This window comes from Cavia porcellus, unplaced genomic scaffold (genome assembly GCF_034190915.1).
Source record: "Cavia porcellus strain 051 isolate PalLab524CR breed Dunkin Hartley unplaced genomic scaffold, mCavPor4.1 scaffold_1, whole genome shotgun sequence".
NCBI classification, from domain to species: domain Eukaryota; kingdom Metazoa; phylum Chordata; class Mammalia; order Rodentia; family Caviidae; genus Cavia; species Cavia porcellus.
Genome location: NW_026947484.1, coordinates 234,144,863 through 234,162,454, shown reverse-complemented (window position 1 = coordinate 234,162,454; position 17,592 = coordinate 234,144,863). Strand labels below are relative to the sequence as shown.

The window sequence follows — 17,592 nt, the reverse complement described above, 5'->3', positions numbered from 1 at the left end:
TAACTGGCCGCTATCCCAGAGTTCTGGAGTGCATCCGGCTTGCCCCCAGCTCTCTGTCCCACCCTTTCAGGGATCCGAAGCTGCCCAAGCTGACATGCTCAACTGTAAATGGTTCCCAAGAGAGGCAGGTGAAGGTGGCAGGGGTGGGGCCCAAGCCTCACCACAACCGGAATCTGTCTCTTTGGAAGGAATAGGTAGACCTGTGACTTAAAGAACCACAATTTAAATGTGGCCATTGTTTTTGATTTATTGTGTGGTTTAGGGTAAAGTTCCTCCGGGTTAAAAGGCACCAGTGGAATGTGATAGTGGGAACCATCGAGAGACGGTGCAGATACGTCAGCTTTGACTTTTACCTAACACAGGTTTTCATGTCGCTTACCCACTCTGACCCATTACTGCATTATATCAAGTTGGAATGATGATACCCTTTTTTCACAGCAAGGCTGCTGGGGATCAAAGGAGTTAGCTCCTTTGAAAGAGAAGCACTTTATAAACAGTAGAACCTGTGCAGCTCATGTCTTCTAACCCATCATGAAAGGTTCGGTGTGCTCAGATAATCTGAGCTGCCATCCCTAGAACAGTGGTTTTCAAAGGACGATCCCTGGTCTGGCAGTATCAGCATTACTTGTCAGAACTGGGGTCTTAGAAATACGAACTAGGGGCCAGGAATATAGCTCATCAGTGCAGCACTTGCCTGGCAAATGTTAGGTCATGAGTTCAATTCCCAGTACCAAAAAAACAGAAATGCTAACTCGAGCCATGGACTCAAAAACAGAGAGAAGCCTCCAGCCACTTCCCAAACTCACACGTCCTCCTGATTTGATCAGTGAAGACGGCATCAGAATAACACGTAGGGAAACATTTTCCTGTTAGCTCTTTACAAGTCCAGCAGTCTAACAGCTGGATAAGGATTTCTTCCCATTGCTGGCTGATGGGTATCCACCAGTTACTTCCTGGAGGAAACTTACTCCACAACCAGCAAAGTTCTGAACAACCAAAAGGCAGCTTCTTGGTTTTTAGCTCAAACATGTGACCAGAGAAGTTCAGCCCTGGACCACAGTCACAAACAGTAGTAGAGGAAAAGCTAGTCCCTTTGCCAATCCAGGGATCTGATTACAGATCAGTCTTGTCTGTGACTGTGACCCGAGGCGCTGGACCCAGAGTCCCTGTGTTTGGTTGTCTGTCTACTGACAAGGCAGGCAGCCTTTAGACTGCAGACATTATACTGCAGGTAGAGGGCAGAATACATGCCTGTCTCTAGCTCATCACATTTAAGAACAGGAAATTCAAATACAAAAAAGAATCGTCCCTTTCAGTTACAGTCCTGGTTGTCGGATGGGAGAGAAGGTGAGATTCAGATTCAGCAGTCTAAGTCACCACCGGGGCTGACCTCCAGGCCGGCCACCCCTCGGGCTCTGGTGCTGGCTTCTGCCTGCTTCTCGTGGTTCTCAGCCGGCAGCCTGTGCTCTGGTTGCCAGCCTGGTCTCAGACCGTGGTCACCTGGAGGGCGGGGATGAGCAGCGCAGGTGCTGGCCCAGGGCTGGTTGTCCTGGGGATGTTTCCATGGTTGTCAAGTTCACGGCTTGACCCTCCTATCCCCGCTGCTTATGTGTTCAGACTCACTGTCCCGTCTACCTGGTCAACGTGTCCAGCATCTCCGCGGGTGACGTTATCGCAGCTGCCAAGATGCAAGGTGGGTCCTCCCTGGGTGGGTGCTGTGTGGCGAGTCTGTTACAGCGCGCTCCCCAGGCCGGGTTCTCAGCAGGGCTGCAGCCCAGCCTGGCCCTTCTCCCTCTGCTGTCCTCAGAGCTCCGCCCCCACTGGGTTCTGTGCACAACACCTTCGCACACATTCCCATGTGTAACAGCCTTACAGAAAAGTCTGTCACCTCGCTTGATCTGGCAAAAGGATCTAAGTTTTAAATTAGCTCATTAATTAGTGTCTTTTTGGTCTCCTGTTTTACTAACAGTTGCCTTGGCAATCTGTATAAAAACCCTAGCAGTTCCAGTGGGCGTGATTTTGGGGGGGACGGGATGGGTATCCCTAGAGAAACCACGGTGTGTGGGTGAATTCCCTTTCTAGCCACCTGCAGCCTGCACCCCAGCCCTGAGGGGCACTGGTATGACTCAGTGCTGATGACCTGCCAATACCTAGGGCTCTGGGGTCCTCTGTAGTCCAGCCCAGCACCCAGTGAAGGTCTGGTAACAGGAGAAACAGTCACTGTCACTACCCCGGGGATAAAAGTCAGATGCCAGGGCGCCTGGTCTTCACACCGTTTTGCCCTCTAGACCCTGCCTCCTGCATCTCGCCTCACTGAACCCCTCTTGGAGTCTTACCCAGACTCTTCTTAGCCTGCTGGATGGTCCCTACCCTCTGGCCCTGTTCCAGGTCCCACCCAGCAGTTCTCTTGGGCTGCTCACAGCCCCTGTTTGCCCCCTGCCCTACATCATGGCCCCCACAGCACCTCGCACACACCCCACACCCATGCCCCGGCCTTAGCCAGCCTGGGAGATCCCTGGCTTTCACCTGTAAGGTGAGCCTCGAGCCCCTGGTCTCTTGGGTCCAGAGGCTTCCTTGTCACGGTTTGACCTTTCCTCCTCCAGGGAAGGTGGTGCTGGCCGAGACTACCACTGCACACGCCACGCTGACGGGCTTACACTACTACCACCAGGACTGGTCCCACGCAGCCGCCTACGTCACAGTGCCTCCCCTGAGACTGGACACCAACACGTCCACCTACCTCATGAGCCTGCTGGCCAAGTAAGGCACCTCAGAGCAGGCAGAGCGGCCACTCGTGCCCGGGGCACACCCCTAGGGATGGCAAGTCCTTAGGTTGTCCTCGAGCCCAGGAAACAAAGGCAGCTCGGTTCCGCTGTGCTCAGAGGATGCTTTTGCTTGTATCACCTTCTTGGAGCCCATTAGATAATTGCCACCCGGGGGGATCCCCCGGCCACTTGATGTGGAGGGGAGCTTGTACTGTGTCAGTGGTTAGTGAGCGTCTCCTGGGACGTGAACACATCCCTCTGGGTCCTGTGGGGAGCTGTGGGATGTGGCCTGCCCTCTGCCGATACCCGAGCTCCTAAGTCTTCCCCTCGCCCTCTGCTCGTTGCCTGTCTTCTCTTCTTTCTTCCGTGTCCTCCTCCCTTCGTTCTTCCATTTTCCTTCCCCTCTTTTCCCCGCCCCTTCCCTGCAGATCCCTTTCCTGGACCCTTCTCTAGCACTGTGTTTCCCCATCGGCCCCATCCTGAAGCAGGAATGTGGCCTGATGAACAAACAGTGCACGTTCCACGGAGCCCCATCGTGGAAAGGCGTTTCAAGCCTGTAGTGAGAAGTCAGGCCGCTCCCCGCCGCTGCCCAGCTCTGCTCAAGTCGGGGGGCGGGGGCCACAGCCTTAACACCCCCTTCCCGTGCCCATCAGCTCTGCCACCCCGAGCTTGAAGGTGGGGCCATCAGTGCCCAGCAGCGCACGCTGCCTCGCCTCTGTTCTCCTGAAATGCCCTCCCCACCTCGGCACAGGAGAGGGCAGGGGACATGGAGGCACCTGAGACGCCAGGACTCCCCATCCTGCTCTGCCTCTGCTTTCACAGATCTAGGGGCAGGAGGCCGGGACACCTCTTCCAGGCTGATGTGGGGAGGCTGAGGGAAGTGTCTGCCCTCTAGAAAATGGGGCCCTGACCTTGGCTTTAGTCCCGGTTGCCAGTAACCAGAATATTCCCTCTCAGCATCCCATATGGTAAGGCCCTAAAGCGGGGGGCCTTTTCCATACAAGTCGGGGTCAGCGTGTACCCGAAGCAGCAGCAGATCTATGTAAGGGGTTCTCCAAATACACAGTGACGGTGTAAACTTTAAAATTGTATTACAGTAAAACATACGTGGCCATCGTCCCCCCAACACACTTTCCCCCACTTCAAACACACACGCCCCATCGTCCATGCCACTGTCTGCATCCATTCTCGAGGTCCTCTTTGGTGTCTTCACAAGTTGTGTGATCAAAAGTACCGTGAACGCTGCTGCCGAGTGCCATCCCCTGCAGGGCAGCCTCGCAGACACCCCAGTTACTCACTGGATCTGGCAGCGTGCAGGTGTGGTGCCAGGAGCCACACTGATCCTTCCCCAAAGTCAAAATTACCATGAAAGGTGACCGTTTTGAGGCAATTCAGGAATCAAAGCAGCCACAAAGGACAACTAAAGACTGTCATGAACGAGGACCTCGAGAGCTGCTTCAGGAAGTGGCCAGCGTAATGGGATGTTGAAAGTCATCGTATTTGTCAGTCACCGCTGCTAGCCTGTCCCGGGGTCTGTGGGTGACACTAAGCAACTCCTCTGGACTGAGATGAATCCAGGGGAGAAAGAAAACAGTAGAGCTGGTTTTCCCTGGGAAGACACGACCTCCTATTCATCATCATCAATGCAAACAAACAAACAAACAAACACACATTATCAGGACTCTGCTGTGACAGTGTGGGCTTAGTTCCAAGGTCAGAAAATCTTCTGAAACACATCTTGTTTTCTACAAGCAAATGTACTGAAAAAACAAAAAGCTAACTAATGTCCCAACCACCCAAATTATAGGGCCCTAACTCATGAGACTTGAAATATGGAAAAAAAGTATTATTAATTGAGTAACTTAAGTTTTCAGATCTAGCTTATTTTGGCCCACTTATTTTAATGAGTTAAATAAATTCTGTTCATTTAAGTAGAGTTGTGATTTCATGTCAATAGATGAATTTTCTTTTTAATTAGTATACAATTGTAAATGCATACTGTTTTATGATTGAGTATAATTTTAACATTTTAATTATTTATAATAACTTAGGATTACTATAATTTTGTTTTTGCTACATATTGTTGATGTAATTTATATAGTGCAGAATACTTGACAGAACACCCAGATACCAATTATCATTCTTCTAAGAGAATATGATAATAAAAAAAAAAGTGAGAGCGACAATAAAAATTGACATTTTTAGGCTAAATAGGAATTTTTTAAAATGCAGCTTACAGGGGCTGGGGATTTAGCTCACCTGCCTTGCAAACGCACAGCCTACACAAATAAAGACTTGCCCTTTTTTTGAAAATCTAACTTCTTAACGGGACCAGAAATTTTTCACTTGAACATGTAGGTGATATTCTAGGTGGTGTTTTCTGTCTCCCAGATCAGAGCCACACTGGGAGACCTCAGAAGTCCTTTTGGAGAGAAATCACATTTATTTGTGTCTTCTTGATGACACCTGCCTGTGTGGGAGCCTTTTGAGAAAGTGGGGTTCCCTGTAGGACTTGTCGGTTAAAGAATGGGAGCTGAGCCTGTGCTTCGGGGTCCCTGACCTGTGACCCATGGCCCCGTGATGGGGACCTCCTGAGCCAGGCCTTGCTAGGTGTCTGTGGCCCCTGAAGAGACACAGAGCCATGGAGATTCCCTTGGTGGGATGGAAGGGAACCAGAGCCAACAGAGCTCTAGAGCACCCTCTGCCCTGGGGAGAAGCCTGTCACTGTCTTTCCGGCCCGGGGGACAGCAGGCCCTGCCACAGGAAGAGACGGTGTCTTCACACAGTGGATTTGGTCAAACACATTAGTGTTGGACAAGAGCTGTAACTGGTGAGCCCTGCAGGCTCCAGCGGAGGAGCCCTGTGCTCCTGGTCTGACTGGGAACTGCCTGAGGGCAGTGAGACTCCTGTTGCTGACCCTTGGGGTCCCCACTGTGTGGCCCCAGAGATTGTCACTCGCCTTCTCTGATCCTTCCCCACTCTTCCCACAGTGTTTCTCTGCAAGCTGTGCTGATCTGGAGGCGTGGAATTCCCTGTCCTCTGCCCTCCCGGTCTCTGGGGCCAGGCCAACAGAGATGTCTCATGTGGGCCAGCTCCCTGCTCCCTCCACTGGCAGAGAGTCTGCATCCACGTGCCCTGTGCCCTCTGCTGCTGTTTGCTGAGTCTTAGGCAGCCTGGGAACCCCTGGAACCCGGGGAGCTGTGGCTTAGCCCCTGCTAACCACGTGAGGACTGCGGTCACGGATGGCACCGGTGATGACCGATGCACCACAGACCACGTTCAGTCATGAAGTCCGACTGCCCTTCCACCTTGTGCTTCCCTCCCTTGTAGTCCTCTAGAGTCAAAAAGACTGCATTTAGCTAGCCAAGGTTAACACTAACTTTACCAAGCACCTGCTTGTTGCCAGCAGGGGTTACTGGGTGCAGCAGGAGTTAGCATGTGATTCCACCATAGTAAAACCACCTCCGCCATCTCACTTTAGCTAAATCTGAAGCCCAACTGCTGTCTACCCAGTATCTTAAAAATCACCATCCCGAAGGCCAGAAAACTCCCATGGCACTCTCTGCCCATGTTCCCATTCTGTGGGTGAGTATCCTGAGGTTCCCTTAGATGGAGTAATTCGATAGAGGTCACACAGTTCTTAAGTAGCCGAAAAAGATTGGAATCAACCTTGCCTGGCTCCTCAGCCCGCCTTTTCTCTCTCCCCAGTGACACTCTGAACATTGTGGCATCAGATCACCGGCCGTTCACCACGAAGCAGAAAGCTATGGGGAAAGAGGACTTCACTAAAATCCCGCACGGCGTGAGCGGGGTGCAGGACCGCATGAGCGTCATCTGGGAGCGAGGAGTGGTAGGTGCCGGCCCCTGCCCTCCATCCCGGAGAGGTCAGCCTCGGGACGGCCGGGTCAACCGCGGCTCCCCGCTTCTCTTGAAAACAAGAGGCTGAGTGTGTGGTTCAGTGGCAGAGCACGTGCCATCCCCAGCAGCCCCAGACACCAAGGCAAGAAAGTTGCTTTCCCCCTTGAATTAGAAAGGTACTGAATTATAAATTTCTACCATAGAAATTTGGAAATCCCAAAACGTAAGAAAAATAAATAAATTCAGGTAATTCCATCCCCCAAAACTCAACTATTAACATTAACTGGATTCATGGTTTTCTTCAGTATAATCAGATGTCTTGAATGTCTTCTTGTTTTGTTGGGGTCTCTTTTGTTTTGTTTTTGGGTACCGAGGATCAAATTCACGACCTCACACTTGCCAGGCAAGCACTTATGTCACTGAGCTAAATCCCCAGCCCCCAAATATCTTCTTGTTTTAGTAAAAAGTCTTTAAAACATCTGTAGCTGGGAGACTGAAGCTGTAAAACCTGAAGTTCAAGCCCAGCCTGGACAAATTAGCAAATTAGTGAGATCCTGTCTCACTGAAGTAAAATAAGGGCCAGAATGAAAAAAATAAAATAACAATAGATCAAGGGCTGGGCTGAAGCTCTGACTGCAACAGTCAGTACCAAGAAAGATAGATGGATAGATAGATAGATAGATAGATAGATAGATAGATAGATAGATAGAGACTTTGTGGTGGCTAAACCATATTCCCTCCAATGGATGTACCATATATAATCAATGTCATTTTTCACAGTTTTCCAAATGTTTGGCTGCTTCAAGCTATCGCATTAGTAATACTGCAGAGAACATCTTGGTTCATGCATCTATGTTAGCATCTCTAATTAATTCACCAGGACGGATTCCTAGATGGGAATTCTGGGCCAAGGGATATGAGCAATTTTAAAGCTCTTGGTATATTTCTTCTAATTACGTTTCAAGAACGATAGGGCCTGGAGCTTCATTTGAATACCACCTGTTCTGCCCATGAAGAATAAGTATTTTTGGTCTTGATCTATCACGGTTTAGACTCGAGAAAGACTTATGAGCTCCAAAGAGGTTTGAGGTCCCTAACACTAAGCCACGTGCTCAGGGAAGGGCCACACGCAGGCTCAGGAGCTGCCGTGAGAAGGTCCTCACGGCTCCCGGGGAGGGTGGCTGCATGGGGCAGAAAGATGCTGTCCCCAAGCAGAACCTGCAGTCGTCCCCCCCAGGGACGCTTTCCCTTTCCAGGGTTTCCGTTGTCTGTGGTCAACACTGGTCTGAAAATATTAAATAGAAAACTCCAGGAAAATATAGTTCTTAGGTTTGAGATAACTCTTACTGTTTTATTATTAGTTGTTGATCTGACAGTTCCTGATTTATAAATTTTTTTCATAGGAACATACGTATAGGGAAAAACACAGTCTATCAAGTGTTCAGTATAATTTCAAGCCTCCAATGCGGGCCTTGGAACATGTCCTCCCCAGATAAGGGGGGACTCCTGTGAACCCCTTTGCAGATGAAAGGAGACCCTGACCCACCCCTCGCGGGCACGTGGGTAGAGCTAGTTATGAACAACAGGTCGAGGTGCCTTCTGGCCGCAGAGCCCACTCGCCATTCTGAGACGGTGCCCAGACAGCTCTGTCCTCTTTAGGAGGCCAGGGACCCAGGGGACCAGGTGAGCGAGAGGACACGCCCCGAGCCACGTAACTTGGCACTTTTGCGGTATTTCAGGTCGGAGGAAAGATGGATGAGAACCGTTTTGTGGCCGTCACCAGCTCCAACGCAGCCAAGATCCTCAACCTGTATCCCCGCAAGGGCCGCATCCTCCCCGGCGCTGACGCTGACGTGGTGGTGTGGGATCCAGAAGCGACAAAGTAAAGTTTGCCACTAGTCTCCAGGACTAGCGGGACCCGGGGGCCCCAAAGGCGTAGCATCTTGGCACCACTTCCATCCCTGAGAGTGTGGCCCAGCTTGCTGACTGCTTTCTCCTGCTGTCCTCACGTGGTGACACACAACTGGGGTCACCTTCTCTTCTTACAAGGACACCAGCCAGCTTGGGGCAAGGCCACCCATAGGACCTCACTGGACTTTCACAGACCCTCTCTGCACGTATGGACCTAGTCAAAGGTCTGGGGTTAGGGCATCAACACAGGATGTTGAGGGGGCACAATTCAGCCCATAACAAGCAGCCTTTGGGTCCGTCCCTCCGCAGTGGATATCGCCCCTTTCCGTGGAGCTGGGACCTCCTTCCCACTTCTCAGCTTTCTCCCCACCCTTGTGTCCCATCAGGACCATCTCCGCCAGCACCCAGGTGCAGGGGGGAGACTTCAACCTGTACGAGAGCATGCGCTGCCACGGCGTGCCGCTGGTCACCATCAGCCGGGGACGCGTGGTCTACGAGAACGGCGTTTTCATGTGTGCAGAGGGCACCGGCAAGTTCTGCCCGCTGCGGTCCTTCCCAGACACCGTCTACAAGAAGCTGGTCCAGAGAGAGAAGGTACCACACAGAGGGGAGGAGGATGAGTGGGAAGAGGGTGAGGCGGCCCTGGAAACCTCAAAGATGCTTTCTCTGCTACCGAGCATGCAGTGTGGAGAGGGCGGCGCAGGCCCGGCTTCCATTCCCCAGCTGTGATTATTGGTAGACCCTAAAGGAGCAGGCCAGCGGAGAGTCCCGAGTTCCCTGGCACTGTGGCACCACTGTGCACTGTGGCACTGTGGCTGCTGGGTGCTTCTTGCTCTTTGGGCCTGCCGGCTCTGCACCCTCCAAGTCCTGAGCTGTCAAGAGTCACTGAGCTCTTTGCTTCAAGAAACTCAGGTCTGCTGCAGGGAGCAGGCTCAGGTGCCAGGGAAAGATCTGACTTTAGTTACCGCAGCACTGACTCGAAATGCAAACTCAGGGTCTCTCACGCAGGCGGGTGAACAGTCCCTTCCTCTTCCAGAGAGCTCCCCGGTGGATGGTGGGCGGGCTCAGCTATCTCGGGAAAGTGCCAGAAAGAGCTGGAAGAAGTCAGGTGTGGTGGCACCAGCCTGTAATCCCAGGGTGTTGGAGGCTGAGACAGGAAGATCACAAGTTCAAGCCCAGCCTGGGCAACTCAGCAACTGACTGAGATCCTATCTCAGAATAAGAAGGCTGGGCATGTAGCTCAGTTTGAGGCCCTGGGTTCAATCTGGAGGAGGGGAGGAGGAGAGGGAAAGAAAGGAGAGATGGGAGGGAGGAAGGGTATTAAAACACAGAGAAAAAAACAAGTTTGGGTGAGGACGTGAAAGAATCTTCATTCATTGCTGGAAGAAATGTGAAATGGCGTGGCTGCTATGCAAAAGTTTGACTTTCCCAAAAAGTTAAATCCGGAGTTGGCATCTACCAGTTCCACTCTTAGCCACATACCCAAGAGAAACGAAAACACGTCTACACAAAAACATGTACACGATTGTTCATAGTAGGACTATTGATAAGGCCAAGGTAGAAATGACTCCAATGTGTTGACTATTGACTGAATAAGCTAACTGTGGTATATCTGTTCAATGAAATAGTATTCAGCCACGAAAAAAGAATAAAATACTGATAGACCCTGCATATAGTGATGAATCTTGAAACCAAATTCTAAGTTTAGAAAAAGAAAAAACAGACAAAAAAAGGTAATATATTGTATGATTCCACTTACATGAAATATCCGGAAGAGCAAATCCACAGAAAGTAGATTCACAATGGTTTATAGGGTGGGAAGAGGAGAGGTGGCTAATATATATGAAGTTTCTTTTGTAGGTTTTGCAAATGTTTTGAAATTAGACAGTGACAAATGTGGTGACCTGAGGGCACACACAGACCGAGCATTTCGCAGCTCATGCCAAGGGTCGAAATCCTGCCTGTCATGGAGGGTACCTGGTTCCCTTGTTCCCAGAAACTGCATAAAGGAATCCGGGGTACTTGAAAATGTCCCTGCAGACCCATAAATGCAACGCTGGAGTTGAGGGCTAGGCACTCAGTGAGTCCCCATGTGAGGTCCAGCTCCGGCCGCCCAGGCTTGCACAATCTGTTAGAGGAACACGAGCTTCCGTCAGGGGCAGAGGCGTGCCCAGCAACCTGCCTGCTCTGGGAAGGCCACACGCCCACCTTGGGGGGTGCCTTCTTTCCTCATTTTGATCTTGAGGCTATCATGAAGCTTCCAATTTCTGTTCTCCCCGTGGTCCACAACGGGGAGGACACACCCTGACCCATGCTAGCATTCAGAGCACTCCCCAGGGAGCTTGCCATTGGACCCCAGTGCAAAAATCCCAGAAGCTGGGATAAGCCACCTTCCGTCTCACAGAACTGAGATGACAGTCTGCGATGCTCCTGTTTCTGTGCTTATGACTTCCAGGAGGACATAAGGTCTTTGAGCCAGATGGAGTTTCTATTGCAAAGCACAATACAGAAAGTTGGGTGAAGTCCCAGGTATTAGGAAAGATATTTTATTAGGGAAAGAAACAGTTGTGGGGGGAAGGCTGGATAGGCCTGGGAACTGATGAGAAGCAGAATGTCACCTGCTTTCATAACCCCAGAGGTCACGGACAGTGTTGCAGCGCTGGCCAGCCAGTCCCAGAGTTAGGCTGATACCATGGCCCAGATGCCCAGCATCTGTGTGACTGCAGACAAGTGGTTTAACGCCCCTGGGCCTTGGCTGCCAGTTGGGCCAACAGTAACACTGCCTCAGGAAGCTTTGTGAGAATAGCATCTGAGTGCCTAAAATGTCTGCCTGTGTCACTCTTCCTCATCTTGAAAAATTCGACAGGAACATTCCAGCAAGTATGCTGGAGTTGATATCAATTCAGTCCAGAGGCCCTTTATCTATTCTAATAACAATTTAAAAACTTCAGGAAGAAACCAGCTATGGTCCCTGTTCTCAGTCACAGAGTTCAGGGCTACAGAAAACGACAATGATCAAAATAAACACATAAATAAAACTCACAATCCAAACATCGCAGGCGAGCAGCCCTAGAGCGAAGACTTCAGGGAAGAGCAACCTGGTGCAGGGGACGGGGAGGCCCAGAGGCAGCTAGCAAAGGCCTGGTCCTGTTGGCCCGGCTTGGTCTTCTGGGGGTGGGAAACAGCTGCCCACCAGTGTCAAGGATGCAGGGGAGACTGTCCCGTGTCTGTGTTGCTCTCAGCGAGGGGGCTTTTGTTTCCAGGGTCGCGTCCCTGAGTGGGTGCAGGCCAGCTGTACTGCCCCCTCAGACGCGGCACACACTCCAGCACCCGCCCTCCCCCTCGCAGGAGGACTTCCTCGCTGGGGTGAAGCCTGGGAGTGAGCTGGGAACAGCTGAAGTGACTCTGCAGGGCCACCCAGCTCCCAGTGCTAGAACTGGCCAGCGTGTGGACCCAGGCAGCCGGGCTGCAGAACACAGCCCTTAACCCTGCTGCTTCTGTGCGGACAGAACTAATTCAGATCTCCATTCCCACACAGCTGTCAGGCTGCGTTAAAGGTTTAGCTTCGTGGGAAGCCTGCACGGACAGGATGACATTGCCCTGTGCAAGGGGGACCGCGGCGGGGGGGGGGGGGGGGCTCTCCTGTGCGCATGCGCAGGCACTCTTTGAGGGCTCACGGACTTTCTAGGCTGAATAGAAACAAAAAATGGAAACGATCCTTTTCTAAACAAGGAGGGAAAAGAGGTTGAAGGGAGGGGAGGAAAAGGAAAAAAGAAGCAAGATGTGTACAGGAACAAATTCCCTATGATGAATGTTATTGTATACATTTTATTGGTATACTAAAATATACCAATAAAAAACAGCTTTGAAGAATTCTCTAGTCCCTGGGCTCAAGGCACAAAAGGCCTTGTCATCTGCACGACTTGGGTCCTAGGCACAGTGGCGGCGCCTGGCATCCCATCCACCACTGAGCAGGCTGTGGCACTTTGCCTAGGACTGATGCCACTCTGTTTTTCAGACCTCAAAGGTGAGGGGCGTGGACCGCACCCCCTACCTGGGGGACGTTGCGGTGGTTGTGCATCCTGGGAAGAAAGAGATGGGCACCCCGCTGGCAGACACCCCCACACGGCCGGTCACCCGACACGGGGGCATGCGGGACCTGCACGAGTCCAGCTTCAGCCTCTCTGGTAAGGCTGGGGGTGTGGCAGGGGCTGGCGGGGTGGTGAGAGCCTCCTCCTGGCTCTCTGTGCCCTGCGAGGAGTGTTGGGTCTGCTATCAGGCACAGAAATTGTGGGGCCTGGCATATTCTGGGCTCTCTTTTTGGCTTCTAAGTTTGTTTCTATCCTGAAACGCCCTGAGCGCCTTGCACAGGGTACCCCAGAGGTGACCCGAGCTCAGGAGAACCAGTTCACGGAACCGCACCACGCTGGCCCTCCCATTCCCGGCCTCTCCGAAGGGTTTTCTATCCTGCTCGTCCCTGTGAGTCTTCCCGTCCCCCGACCTTGCACCCCGCTCTGGCTTTTGTCCTCCTTTCCTCTTTTTTTCTAACCAAGAATTGTTATATATACAGTCTACTGCATTGACTTCAATAAGATCTTTTACCCTTTTAACTCTGACTTTGTTTCTTTCCTTGGAACATATCTGGTCCCCTTAATGCTAGTAGCTGTCACCAACACCCTGGGCTCCTCTGGGCTGTGCTGTCCGCGTCTTAAGGATCGTGCTGTTATCAACAGCACCAATCTCATGTGTTCTGTGGTACTCGGGTGGGCTCCTCTCCTCCTATATTGTAGCCCCTGTGGAGACTGGCCACAGGCTGAGAGATGCCCTGGTCCTCCAAGCCTTGGTGGGAACTGCCACCCCCACCCCCACCCCACCTCGGAAGTGGGCAGGAACTCAGAACCAGCCCAGAAAGGATCTGCTCAGCAAGGGCCATTCTGGAGCAGGGACCTCAAGAGGACAGGACCTGGGTCACTGCCTGCCACGTGAAGTTCACTGGGAGAATGAGGCCAAACATTACTGCAGTGTGAGAGACAAGCCAGAGGGCATGGGGAGGAACCCCTGTGGTTCCTCTGTGCCCAGCTTTATGCTGAGAGCAGCCTTGGCAAGGACATGTGACTCTCATTCTAGGTGTCAGTGGCCCTTGGGAAGGGATCTGTCCCACTCACACATCCTGAGGGCCACTGTCACTTCCACTACTGATGGGACTGAAAGCCAGGAGTCAGAGAGATGTGTCAGGAGGGCCTCACCGTCCCAGCAGGGGAGGATTCCTGGGTAGGGCCTCCGGTGGTCAATGAGGTTCTGTCCCTGCCCCATAGCCACCACCCAGCAGAGCTCTGCTCAGCCATGTGGACCCCGGCAGCCTGTCGCCTGCCCTCCGTTCCAAATCTTGCCTGTTCCAAGTGGGACAGGTTGAAGAATGCCCCCCTCTCTGTTTTCTGGGGCTCCCTTTCTATCTATGTCTCGGGATGTTAAGATGTGGGGGGCTTGGGGTAAGATTCTTTCCTTTTCCAAAGCGGTGGGGCGCACTCACTGTACCCTGCCTTGCCTGCTTACTGAGGCAGGTGTGCAAAGGCTGACCTGTGGTCTACAGGCGCCAAGAGAGACCACGCACCCCATCTGGGGTACAGTGAGGTGGCACAGTGAGTGGACAGTTAGTCAAAGAGGCTCTGCAGCGGAAACCACACCACGCTACTACCCTCCTAGGCCTCAGTTTCCCCCTTGGTGAGACTGGGTGGAGTCGTGGTGAGGATTCGGTGAGAACGTGCTCAGCCACCGCACCCAGTGAGCCGCCTTCCCTGGGGCTGTGGCCCTTTGGGCGGAGGAGCCGCCCGCCTCACCCTGGCCTTTCCCGCCTGCAGGTTCTCAGATTGACGACCACGTCCCTAAGCGAGCCTCGGCCAGGATCCTCGCGCCCCCTGGAGGCAGATCAAGCGGCATTTGGTAAAGGCACCGACCAGCCCCCGCAAGGGAGGATACACCGCTGCCACCTGCCGCCCGCAGCTGCAGCGGGCAGGAGAGGCTGGGCTGGGCAGCGCACTGCCTACGGGGGCCCCAGGACCCGGGGAGCCCCCTCGCCAGAACGTGATTCACTAGGCTTCGAGCCGCCCTTAACAGGCACTTTGAGCTGTCCTCCTGCTGTGCTCCTCTCCTGCCGTGGCCTGGGTGGGCTTCTCTGGGCCCTGGAAGCCTACACTATGCACAGAACCCGATGCATAGCACCTGCCCAGCCCCTCCTGTCACCACTGCCTCTTGTACTGGCTCTCGGAAGGCCCAGACTTTAGTGCCCTGGCCCTGGCCACCCGGCCTGGTGTCCAGAGCACTTTAGCAGATGTGTTTTATAAGTAAAGACCTCCCTCTCCTACCCCCTTAGACCCTGCGCTGACATTTCCTAAGTCAGACAGGTGTCCGCTCCCCAGCCATGCCCGGGACATCCTGGGTGTGGGTGTGGTCCGGACACCCTGTGCCCTTCCCAGCCTCTTTGCACTCCACACCCAAACCCTCCGGGAGCCCAGGCCCAGAGGGGTCACTGGGCAGGGGTCCGAGGCTGGTGCCAGGCGCGTGTAAATGGTTTTGTTTTGCACGTTTGGTTTGCGCAGTGGTTTGGTTTGACTTGTTTGTGCATCCTGTGGAAAATAACGGTGCTTTGTGTCACTAGCATAGCATAGAAACAGGAATAGATGTGGTCCGTAGGAGATGCTGCACTCAGCACCAACCAGAGAGCGCGGGGTGGGGTGGGAAGGCTTGCAGCCCCTCTCGCCCCTGCCCTGGGGTTCTCCAGCTGCTGTAGGCCCTGGGCCCAGGCCCCTTTCTTCCCCTGCCAGTGGGGTTCGCTTCATTCTGAGAGGGCCCTGGATCTTGGCCCTGGAGACTTGCAGGCAGCAGGGGGGCCCTTCCCATCTTTGCCCCTGGTCACTCCCAGCACTAACCCCACATACACACACACACACACACACACACACTCACCCACACACACCCTCACCCACAGAGCTTGCTGCACCCTCCTCCTGCTGAACAGAGGCCCAACTACTCCTCCTGTGTGACTGGCAAGAGGCCTGATGCCTGCTGAGAGCAGAAATTGGTTAGTCAGAGGGGCCAGGGAGGGAGGCTTCACCACGGGGTGTAGTGCCCACACACCCTGCGCAGGTGCAGTGGTGTCCTATAGTCACTGCCATCTCCTCACTGGTGGTGGCTTCACCGCCCCGCATGTCCCTCCCTGCTCCGGAAGCTCCTCAAAGGCTCCCCCTCCAGGAACCACAGAGCCGGAGTGACCCTCATACACCCCAAGCAATCTGGGAAGTAGCCTGTCGGCCTGCCCTTGATACATCTCATTTCTCACTCTGGGAAGTGGTTTCATGTCATGCCCTGGATTTGAGCACCCCAGCTTGCAGGAGGCCCCTGGACTCTGGGCTAATAGTCACACCCTGCACATGACTGTAGTGCTTTTCATGTATCAAAGTGCTTCCAAGTCAAGCTGTCACCTGGTCCTCCTCATGACAGTGGAATGTATACAGTGGCACCTTGGTTCACAGGCACTTTTGTTGCAAACAGTTTGGTTTGTAAACAGAAGCATTTGGCAAATATTTTTCTCAAACTCGGCACTGGATGACAAAAAGGATCGAAGCCCTCTTTCCCACACAAACACAAACATGGCCATATTTTCCAAAACTGCAGAGCAAATTAAGTTCGTGAACCGAGGTATCACTGTATTATTCTCCCCATTTTACATATGTGGGAATGAGTCACAGAAGATTTTGACCATCTGGCCCCAGAAACAGGCCACAACAACCTTATGGCCCTGGCTGTCTAGCCTTGCTGTGGAGGGGAGGTGTGGGGTGATGGCTGTTGTTGATCCCACCAAGAGCATAACCAACTACAAGACTTACTCCCAGGTAGGCAGTCTGCTTTGTTTTGCACAAGTAGATAGATTGTTTTCCCCCCTCAGCTTTGCTGTAAACAAATGAATGCATATTCTTGATTTGAGCCAGGACTCAAAAACTGTTGTAGGCTTCCCATGTGGTTTGAGCTGCATCCACATCATCCATTCACTCCCAGTGTCCTCATATGGGGGCTGAGAGGACAGAGATAGTAACCCAGGGGTCAGTCATGGTACACAGATAGGGGCCTGGACTGGAGAAAGCCACCACGGATAAGGGAAACCATGACACTGACCTCTGGTACCATGCTCATCTGCTTACCCCTTTTAGCCCTTGCTGGATCGTGGCCTTGGGCAGATGCCAAAGAGCCAAGTGGTGGTGGGGCCAGCTGGGCAGAGCACCCTGCTTGGGCTAGCGAAGCTTCACCCTCTCTGAGTGCCTCCACCCAACGATGCGGGACTCAGGGCACTGAGAGGCTGCATCTACGAGGAGTCCATTGTGGGCCTTCCATTTCATCCACCCCCACCCTTCCATAGACCCTGCCCTTGCCTAGGAGCTTCTAGATGGAAATCAGAAGGAGGTTCAAGGAGCCAAACGGACAGCCACCCCCAGACCCACCCCCTGCCCCATGCAGAGCTCCAACCAGCTCTGTCACCAACCCCGATGGCCCTTGCTGAAACACAGAGGGTCTCTGGTTGCACCGAATGCAGCTCTCAAACTGGTCTTGTACTTACTGAATAAATACTGTTGTTCCTGCCTTAGCTGCTCTCTAGGTTTGTGGGGTTAAGTTACCAGGAAATTGTGCTACTGTGTGTGCGTGTGTGCGTGTGTGTAGTGCTAGGAGTCCACAGTAGGTCCCTGTCAAGCCGATGCCGTGATGAGGGCTTTTCCCATACTGACCCAGAAACCACAGAACCCCATACTGACCCAGAAACCACAGAACCGCGTGGAAACCCAAACCCTCTCCAGCTGCTGAGACAGCAGGCACAGCCTGGGGTCAGGATGGAGCCTCCAGCACCCAAGTGACTTCCTCACTCCTCTGTAAATGTCATGGTGCTAAGATTGTGTCAACCCCAAGACGACACACCGTCCTGTGCTTTGGCCACCGTTTGAGGCAAAAACAAAACAGCCCAACACATTGTGTTCTGGTACAGGTTTGTATTAAACTGTAGCTACTTCTTGCA

The 17,592-nt window shown here is 52.9% G+C and overlaps 1 protein-coding gene across 3 annotated transcripts in view; it reads left to right on the top strand.

Moving 5' to 3' along the window:
• Nucleotides 1-17,590, top strand: part of Dpysl5 (dihydropyrimidinase like 5) — a 79,555-nt gene extending 61,965 nt beyond the window's left edge. For all 3 annotated transcript variants that reach the window (XM_063231105.1, XM_063231107.1, XM_063231101.1), the window contains exons 7-13: nucleotides 1,618-1,693; nucleotides 2,604-2,760; nucleotides 6,474-6,615; nucleotides 8,363-8,505; nucleotides 8,921-9,128; nucleotides 12,553-12,721; nucleotides 14,393-17,590. In XM_063231105.1, the coding sequence (XP_063087175.1) occupies nucleotides 1,618-1,693; nucleotides 2,604-2,760; nucleotides 6,474-6,615; nucleotides 8,363-8,505; nucleotides 8,921-9,128; nucleotides 12,553-12,721; nucleotides 14,393-14,478 (981 nt within the window). In that variant the 3' untranslated portion in view covers nucleotides 14,479-17,590. The remainder of the gene's footprint in view (nucleotides 1-1,617; nucleotides 1,694-2,603; nucleotides 2,761-6,473; nucleotides 6,616-8,362; nucleotides 8,506-8,920; nucleotides 9,129-12,552; nucleotides 12,722-14,392) is intronic.
• The last annotated feature ends 2 nt before the right edge of the window (nucleotides 17,591-17,592 follow it).